The following is an 8,960-nucleotide window of genomic DNA, read 5'->3' on the forward strand; positions in this document are numbered from 1 at the left end:
CCCTCCTGTATTAGCAGCCAATCTATTGAGGGGCATCTGGTGTTAGGGTTATCCTACTAAGACGGACAGTGAGAACACGGAGAGTATGCACAGAGTACACGGAGAGGTATGCACAGAGCACAGTCTACCAGCATCTCCGTAACAAGTGCTGGTATCTTATTCTAACACAGAATGCACTGGGAGAGCAAAAGGCACAGCCGGAATAGTTTCACTAACACAAACATCAGCCCCAGCTGCAGCACCTCTATAGCGTGTGGCTGGCAGAGCTGCTAGCAGACACGGCAAACTTGGACAGGACTGGAAAGAGAAAAAAGTGGGAAAACTGTGGTGTGGGAGCCCACCTGTCAGAAAGGAAGCATTTACTTTGATAACCAGGTATCATCAAGGTGAACGGCACCTGGTCCCAGCTGAGGAACAGCTGCTGCCTTTGGGATACGTTATGCACGCTTAGGACCAAGCAAAGAATCTCTCTTCCAGTTTTAACTACTGAATTTGAAGACTAGAGACTGTTTTGGATAGAAGAAATCTTATTGCACTTATTTCCCAGGAACCCAAAAGAGGCAACGCTGTCAAAAGGAACACAGTGTATTACACCAGGCTTTCCTCTCCATTCACGGGAATGATTTCAGCTACCTACAGGCTATACCTTCCTCTCTTCAACACGGGATTCCTAGAAGACCAAAGAAAACTGGTATCCTTGCTCAGCAGGGAAGAAAAAAAGTGTCAAATACTAAGGCTCAGGGATCCATGCTCAGTGCAGCCCTTGAAATGCAAGGAGAAACCTTTCTGAAGTATATTTGACTCACAAACTAAAGAACAGTAGAAAAGTCCAAAAATTTAAATGTCACTAAAATCTTACCAAAGGAAGCTGCCATGGTCACGTTAGCTTTCTGTACAACCAACTAGAAAACTACAGTCCTCAAGCCCCTTCTGGAAATCACAAAACTTGGAGATCTCTCCCAACATTTCAATGAGGTGAACAGGGAAGAACAATATGGAAGACCTTTTCCAAAGATTTCTAGTTTTTAAATCAGATTAGGAAACTCATTGATTTAGAATGGATTTCTTAGATACATAAATCCTATGATACTGAGTGGGTTCAGAACTAGAGAGATTCTAAACAGAATAGCATTTGGTGATAATGCAAAGGTATCTGGCAACAAACTGACCCCGTCTACCTGAACATCGTCACTTTTTCCTTCTGTGTGAAAGAGTAATTACAATAGAGTTGAGTTTTTATTTTTTATTTTTCCAGTGACTAAACCGTTTCTATTAAAATACTGAGATACAGATTCTTATTTTTTCATGAAAAATAAGAATCTATATAAAAAAATCTCTATAAAAATAATTCTTATTCATGGAAAAATAAGAAGGGACAAAAGACTGAGAACTAAGCCTCTGTTCCCACAATGTACCCCCATAATGTTGCCACGAGGATACGCTGGCCAAGACTGCAGTTCCCCACCTCCCACTGGCCTGAGCTTGCAGCCCGTAACAGCTGGAGAAGTAAAAGTGCTGAGCGTTACTCACTGCCATGACGAGCTCAAAAGGATATTTGTAGACTCGAACTGGGGACTGGTACTTCTGCACCATTTTTACCACACACCTGTAACACAAATAAAATGGGAAAATTTCAGATCCCTCACATCAAACACCATAACACGTTGCAGCAACTTGCACAAACGGACCGTATGAGAAACCTTAACTCTCCTACAAGCAGGAGGAGGAGACACACTAGGTAGATGGGCTGCCCAGCCTCACTTTGCAGGTCGGTGGCAGACAGAAAAACAAAAGGCAGGTCTCTGCAGCCCCAGCGCTGCGTCCCATGGGCAGCAGCGTCCTTTGCTGCTTCCCAGCACTACTGCAGTGAATTCAACTTCGGCAAACAAAACTCCAGATAACTAAAGCACAAACCAGAGGTGCAAAGCCGAGATCAGTTGTGCTCTGGGGAAGGAAGCCTCTCTTCAGGGCCTTTCAAAAGCTTAAATGGCAATTTTTCTCCCCCTTTCCCGCATTATGTTTGATATCATTACGCAAAATCCCTTTTGTTGAAAGTTTCCACGGCTTCCCGTATCTTGGCATTTTAAATGCTTTTATGCACAAAGTAGCATTCAGCTGTTTTAACCCGCTAAGAGAAAGGAAAAGGAAACAGCATGCTTAGAGAACACGCCTGACGCTAAGCTGGCAATCACATCCCACTGCCTGGATGCCCACTGCTTCCAGCTGAACCAAGGCAATAACTGCATGCACAGAAACAATTCAGTTCTCGGCATTTCATTTCTCCTAGCCACCCCTCACTGTTCTCATCAGGATTCCTCCCTCATACTCTTCTGCTGGGGTTTTAACCCTCAAATATGCATCAGTAACAAGCATCTCAAGGAAGTACATAAGCCATTACAAATAACCTATTAGGCTGCTTTCTGCAACTCCTTTAGGGTCCCTTCCACTGCTCCCATTAATGCCATCTACAAAATCCAAAACGCAAGAGGCCGGACAGCTGGTTTGAGACGCTGTGCCGCTTCCACCCCACTCAAATTCCACTGCTGAGCAGACACAGCCCTTGGCAACATGACGCAGCGTGGCACTGAACTCGACAGTCCGAGCATAAGACAACTTATCCCTGACATTTAAAGCCAAAAAACGGAGGTGAAATATGACTTAAAAGGCAAATGACAGTAGATTCTCCTCCAGTAAGACTGCTACAAAATGCTATTACACACAAAAATCTAAGCGTTAAGCAAGGGAGAAAGGGAAAAGAGGCTTTAAAAAAGTTTGGGTACCTGAGAGTGGGGAATGTTTGTAGAAGCAGGGTCTCGCAACCGGACAGTTACTCTGCAGAGGATTGCGTTACCCAAGCAGCAACGACTGGGACTCGCTGGGTCTCTGGGAGTCTTACCAATACCAAACGCCGGTCCGCGCAGAACAAGTAAATGCAGAGAGAAAGCATCAGCAGAGCATCCACCTCCAACTGAAGCGAGCGGAGCAGGGGCAAGCAAACACCCAGGAAGCCCGGGCTGCTATCACGTATCAGATACCCGAGCCAAGAGAGGCACGGGGCACCTTGTAACGCAACGCTGTAATATGATTATGTAAGCGCGATACCTACGCTGTGCGGGAACCTTCTGAGTAAGTGCAAATATAGCAAGAGAAGCCTTGTCACAGGTATTTAGCTGTCGTCTCGCTCCCCGTTCTGACCTCGCCTGCTAAACTGGGAACTCCGGCACCACTGCAGGAAGGGGTCAGAGAGCGGGGCAGGAGAAAGCCTCAGAACAGCCCAGAGCCACCCTCAGCCTGGAAGCGGAGTCGCCAGCAGCGGACCAGTGGGGTGGCACAAGCTGTACTTGCACAGCCTTAGCCATGCTGCTTGGACCATGCTGTTCCTCCAGCAGCCAGCAGCTGCAATACCGGACTGCCACAGGTTTACAGCCCCACGCTTCTCCAGCCGAGGGAGGTCTGAGCAAACGGGTCAGCAAAAATTACACCCAAAAAACCAATGGAACAAAGACAGCTGATAACTCATGCCTGCCCTAGAAGCCTTCCATACCTTGGGAAAGGTGCACTGGCAGACCTCCTATCCTCTCTCCTCAATACAGAGTTGTGAGACAGTCATTTTGCTTCTCAAAGCAGGAGGGACCCTAGCTATAACTCCTGGAGGAAAAAAAAATAAATGTGAAAATGTGGAAGTTAGCCACCCTGTGCACAGGGATACAGGTAGATGATTAGCAGTGAAAATGACATAAGATTTTCAGATGCTGCCAGTGGGTAGCTGAGTCAGACTTGCTAAAGACATGCATCTTCCTAGAGCTTTTAGATCTGAAAGGAAGACATGTTTTAAAAGTCATTTTGAGTACTTCACTGAAATGATGAGCAGGTACGTTCAACCACCTTGTAGAGAAGGCCAAAAAGCAGCTATGCAACTACAGAATACATCTGCTCCTTAAATGTCCATCCTGCCACTCCAGCCTCCCAAGCAGCCCAGGCTACCTGTTCTGTATTTACATCTGGCTAAAAGCACTATTAGGAAACGTGGCTCGGATAAAGAGCAGTGACTCCCTGAACCGCAGCTCCATCACTTCTAACCGTCAGTCCACACCTAGAGGCAGACCTGTGCCACGCACTGGGCAGCACCAAGGAAGACCACGGTCTCAGCCAGCCGAGCCCAGCACAGTTTGAAGAACTCAGGCTGGAGCAGTCAACGCACTGAGACAACACATCTAACCCACCTTCACCCACCTCAGTTAGACACTACAAGTCCTTCAGATATTGCACACCTGGTCACGTAGGACAGCGGCAGTGACCCCACTTCACAGAGCATCCCGTGACACTGTGACAGCAACGCCAGCAGCACGGGGACTCGACAGCCTGGGGCTCCCCGCAGAGTCCAGCTGGCCCACATGCCCCTTTCGCTACAGCCCATGCAGCAATTCACAGATGAACCAAACCCTAGAAGGCAGCGAGTTAATTATAAGCTTGAGATGCACCAGCTGGCACTGCACCAGGGGAAGGAAGGCACGGAAGGGAAGGACACAGCCCCTGACTGCACACGCATTTCCCTGCTGTAACTGCGGCAGCATTTCGGAGAAAAGGTGAGTTTTTAACATAGCACGCAAAGCCATCGCTACGAGTTAGCTGAGCCCGAAGACCGGGAGGGCTCCCAAGGGGAACACACACCACAACACACACAGCTGAGGGAGGAGAGGCAGTGCCATGAGCTACGTGCTTCCACTTTATTTAGGATCATCCACTATGCACCTGAGGGATTTTCCATATGCTTAACTTTTATTCTATTATTTGTCGGGGAGGCATACTTGACAGAGTATGGCCAGATGGTTGGTTGGAAATGAGAAACTGCGTTTATGTATTAAATATACATAAAGCCCTGAATCAAAGCCCCTGACCCCTGCTTCCCACCAAGGCTACTACGAAGTCCTCCTTCCACATTCAGCTCCTTCCACATTAGGACTGCCTGTTGGATGGTGAAACCCGGCAGCCAGGGACTTTATTAAACTTCTCCCACCCATGGTGGCTTCTTTTCAGATGGAGGAGCACAACTGAGTAGGGTTGTTGCGGTTGTTTTTTGTTTTGTTTTGTGTTGGTTTTGTCGTTGTTGTTGAGGGTTTTGTTTGTTTGCGTTGACAAAACCCTACTGAAAATAGCAAGGGTTCCAGACTTCCTCAAATTGTATTCCGACATGTGAAAGGCAGCCGCAGCACCCAGCTAAGTTGACATTTACGGTTAGGGAAGTGGGACTCGGTGGGGCTGTAGCCTTTTACCCCACCTTCTAGAGCAACATTGCGAGGAAGGTGTGCGTGACACCTCCTGTGCCTTGACGGCCTTTCGCTTCGGTAGGTGCTGTCACAGCACCTCGTATCACAGCGTCTGTGACACAAGACGGTACCGAGCTGCAGGATATTTATTAGAGCTCCTTCACATAAGAATAAGCTCTGTCCTTTACAGCTTGATGCAGGGAAGCTGAAAACGGAGCGGCGCAGCGGTACGCTTTCGCTGCCTTTTAGAAGCCGGCACCTCCTCAGACAGGACCTCACCCTCCTGCCCCCGCTCACCCCCGAGGAGCGTGCACGCTGCCGGGGCGAAGCAGCACGAGGGCTGCGAGCCAGCAGCCTGCGCCCCTCGCAGGGGAGCCCGGAGCCCTCTCAGGGGCTACAGCCAAGCACAAGCAACGCAAGCATCCAAAGAGCATCCGCACGTTGCTCACAGCACAAGGAGCAGCATCTTCGGCCGGGAAGGGAAGAAGCAAAGGGAACGGCGTAAGGCACTCTGCTCTCGGAGCGCTGTGAAGTTGGCCGTTTCCTCCACGCACGCACCAGATCAGCTTCGAGCCCAGCACCTCCACACCTCCACCGCGTCCTTCCTAGCGGGTCTCACGGAGAACCGCCCGTGCCCCGCAGCCCAGCAGCGGGCGGGTGCCGGTCAGCCGCCCCCGAGGCCGGCCCCCGGCCGCCCAACAAAGTTCCCTTCGCGGGGCACCCGCGAGCCTCCCCCCGCCCTCGGGCCGCCGCGTTCCGGCGCAGCGGCCGCCCCGGATCACCCCCGCTTACCGGCGGTACCGGCGGCTGCGTCCCGGCGCTGCCCGCAGCGCTACCGGCCCCGGCTGGCGGCGGCCTCCCGGCCCCGGGCGGGGCTGCGCGGCGGCGGCGCTGCGCCCCTCGGGGCGGCTCCGGGGACCCGGGGGGGCGGGCAGGCGGCGGGGCCGGGCCGGGCCGGGCGGGAGGCGCGAGGCGGCCGGGGCAGGGCCGGCATCTTGCGGCGGCCCCGGGGCGGGGCGGGCGGGTATGGGGCTGCCTTCCACCCGAAGGCGGCTGCGGCCCCGCTCCTTGCCCGGCGCCGGCACCGGGTTCCCCGCGAGACAGCGGCAGCCGGGCCCGGCGGCCCCCCCCCCCGACACCACAACCGAGGGACCGAGCGCGGCCGTGCCCCAGCCCCCGCCTCCCCGTCACGGCCCGGCCCCCGGCCCCGCCCCGCCGCGCGGCGCCGCAGAGCGCTGTCCATTGTGCTGCGCGCGGCCCCGCCCGTTCGGCCCCGCCCGTTCGGCCCCGCCCGTTCGGCCCCGCCCGTTCGGCCCCGCCCGTTCGGCCCCGCCCGTTCGGCCCCGCCCGTTCGGCCCCGCCCCTCGCGGTGTTACCTCAGGCGCCGTGGGGGTCGCTGAGGGAGCGCTTGGGGACAGGGCGGGTGGCCCCGGTTTTCTCTTCCCCCCCGTGCCTCATAAGGCTCGGGGCTGTACGGTCCCTCAGGAGGGGTGTGCGCACGGGAGCCTGCCCTGAGCCGAGGTCACCGGCTGCGCGCCGCGGGCCGTAACTTCACGGCGCTGTGTGGGGGTGGATTTGTAGCGTGCCTCACGACGCAGGGCTACGCGCTCAGAGCTAACGTTCCCATAGCTGGTTTCGCCCTGAGTTAAGTGGCGGTCAGCCAAGTGCCCGTGGGCTCCATTCCCACCTCCGAGCTTCTTTTCCTCAGTCATTGCACACGAGGAGACGTTTTGCCATGAACCTTGGGGAAGCTGCGCTCTCCCCCTGCTGCAGAGCACACGGTGAGGGGCACCACGTACTGGGGTGCCTCAGGCACTGCACAGCTAGCAGGCAGAGGGGGTGCTCGTCCCACTCTGCTCTGCCTGGTGCAGCCTCACCTCGAGCACTGCATGCAGGTTTGGGCACCATGATGTGAGAGGGATGTAAAACTGTTACAGAGTGTCCAAAGGAGGGCTACAAAGATGGTGAAGGGTCTAGAGAGGAAGACCTGTGAGGGGCAGCTGATGTCCCTTGGTTTGCTCAGCCCAGAGCAGAGCAGGCCGAGGGGAGGCCTCATGGCGGCCTGCAGCTCCCTCACGAGGGGAGCAGAAGGGCAGGCGCTGAGCTCTGCTCTCTGGGGACAGCGACAGGACCCGAGGGGACGGCATGGAGCTGGGACAGGGGAGGGTCAGGATGGGGGTTAGGGAAAGGTTCTGCACCCAGAGCGTGATCGGGCACTGGGACAGGCTCCCCAAGCCCATGGTCACGGCACCAGGCCCGCTGGAGTTCAAGAAGCATTTGGACAATGCTCTCACACATCGGGTCTGGTTTTTGGGTGGTCCTGTGTGGAGCCAGGAGTTGGACTCGATCCCTGTGTGTCCCTTCCAACTCGGTGCCACACTGGGGTGGCAGCAGCAGCTGCTGAGCAGGCACATGGTCCTGGGGCAGGAGTGCAGGGCACCAAGAAGTGGTGGAGGAGAGGATGTGGGAGACCAGCCCGGGAATGCTTTGCACCTTCAGAAACCTCCTTTCAAGATCTCCCAAGGGACCAGCTGACACTTTGCAGATGTTACTAAAAACATCTTGTCACATGTTTCTTTTCCTGCCTCCTTATCACTTCTAGCTGTAGAGCATCCCCTTATCTGGGCAGGCATTTCAGGAAGCTGCAGACCTATTTCTGATCAGTAATGTTTCCTGAAGCATTCTACTGTCTCAAACCGAGGAGACCAGCCTGACGCTGCTCTGTAAACAAAGATCCCGCAGAGCCCTCAAATGGCAGAACGCTCTGAAAGCTGCAGCCAGAGCAGCCAGCATCTCCTAGGGGTCTGTGCAGAAGGTCTGGGCATTGAAAGCCACAAAAGTCTTGGATAACTTTATAAAGTTATCCAAGACCTGTGACATCTACCTTCACTTTATGCTGTCATAAAATGCTTTCGCATTCAGGATGTCACATTTTCAGAGAAATGGTATTCCTCTTCCACCTCTATCACTGTCAAATTTCCTTAGAGAAAACAGAGGGAAAAAAAAAACACAACCAAGCAATCAAACAAAAAAAACTCTACTATTTCCACCCTCTTTCTACAACACACCAACCCATTGCTACTTCGTAGCTTAATAGCATGGCATGTATGTTCTAGCCATAAAAACAGGTCAAGGTTTTGGAGAGTAACTTCCTGCCCTCTCCCCTGCTGGGCAGCCTTAACTAGAATTCCGTTTTTCCAACGTGTGTTTGTCTCCTGGCACCAGAAGGTCACCTTGGCATTTTGCAGATTTGGTAGGCTACTTTTCTTCCAGCATAGAGGCAAATCTCTGTTGGCATTCCTAAGTGCCCCGAAGCCTCCGCATCCCAGCTTGCCACCCTTTTACCTGCAGGGATGGGCTGTCTGCCTCAAGGGCTGGCATTCAGCCCTCAATATTTCTCATGGGAGCTGCTCAGATAGAAGTTCTCACCCTCTAGCAGCCCAGCCCTGCCAGTCTCTGCGGTTAGAAATAAGAATGTCCCCCAGGAAGGACGTCTGGTCTGTAGATACCGTTCAGCCTCCACTTCTGCCACTACCAAGGGCTTTTCACTGCAAATTCTCTCTTCCTCTAAACTTTCCTGCCTCATCTGTGGGAGTAAGTTGAAAAAAAAACTCAGCAGAAATTCAAACGAGGAGGTGCATTGCGTGAGGAAAAGAATTTGCAGGGATTCTTCATGTTATTGTTATTCCTGTT

The 8,960-nt window shown here is 53.2% G+C and overlaps 1 protein-coding gene across 4 annotated transcripts in view; it reads right to left on the reverse strand.

The window, feature by feature from the left end:
- SEC14L5 (SEC14 like lipid binding 5) overlaps nt 1-6,393 on the reverse strand; it is a 39,757-nt gene extending 33,364 nt beyond the window's left edge. Inside the window, exons 1-4 of one of the 4 annotated variants that reach the window (XM_048063804.2) lie at nt 6,060-6,183; nt 3,545-3,648; nt 2,781-2,891; nt 1,531-1,606 (exon numbers count right to left, since the gene is read on the reverse strand). In XM_048063804.2, the coding sequence (XP_047919761.2) occupies nt 1,531-1,593 (63 nt within the window). In that variant the 5' untranslated portion in view covers nt 1,594-1,606; nt 2,781-2,891; nt 3,545-3,648; nt 6,060-6,183. Of the gene's footprint in view, nt 1-1,530; nt 1,607-2,780; nt 3,454-3,544; nt 3,649-6,059 lie in introns of those variants that run through there. The other 3 variants (XM_066977337.1, XM_048063816.2, XM_048063810.2) reach the window with 3 other exon arrangements.
- Nucleotides 6,394-8,960: the final 2,567 nt, after the last annotated feature.

The sequence above is a fragment of the Anser cygnoides genome, chromosome 15, assembly GCF_040182565.1.
Source record: "Anser cygnoides isolate HZ-2024a breed goose chromosome 15, Taihu_goose_T2T_genome, whole genome shotgun sequence".
In the NCBI taxonomy this organism is placed as follows: domain Eukaryota; kingdom Metazoa; phylum Chordata; class Aves; order Anseriformes; family Anatidae; genus Anser; species Anser cygnoides.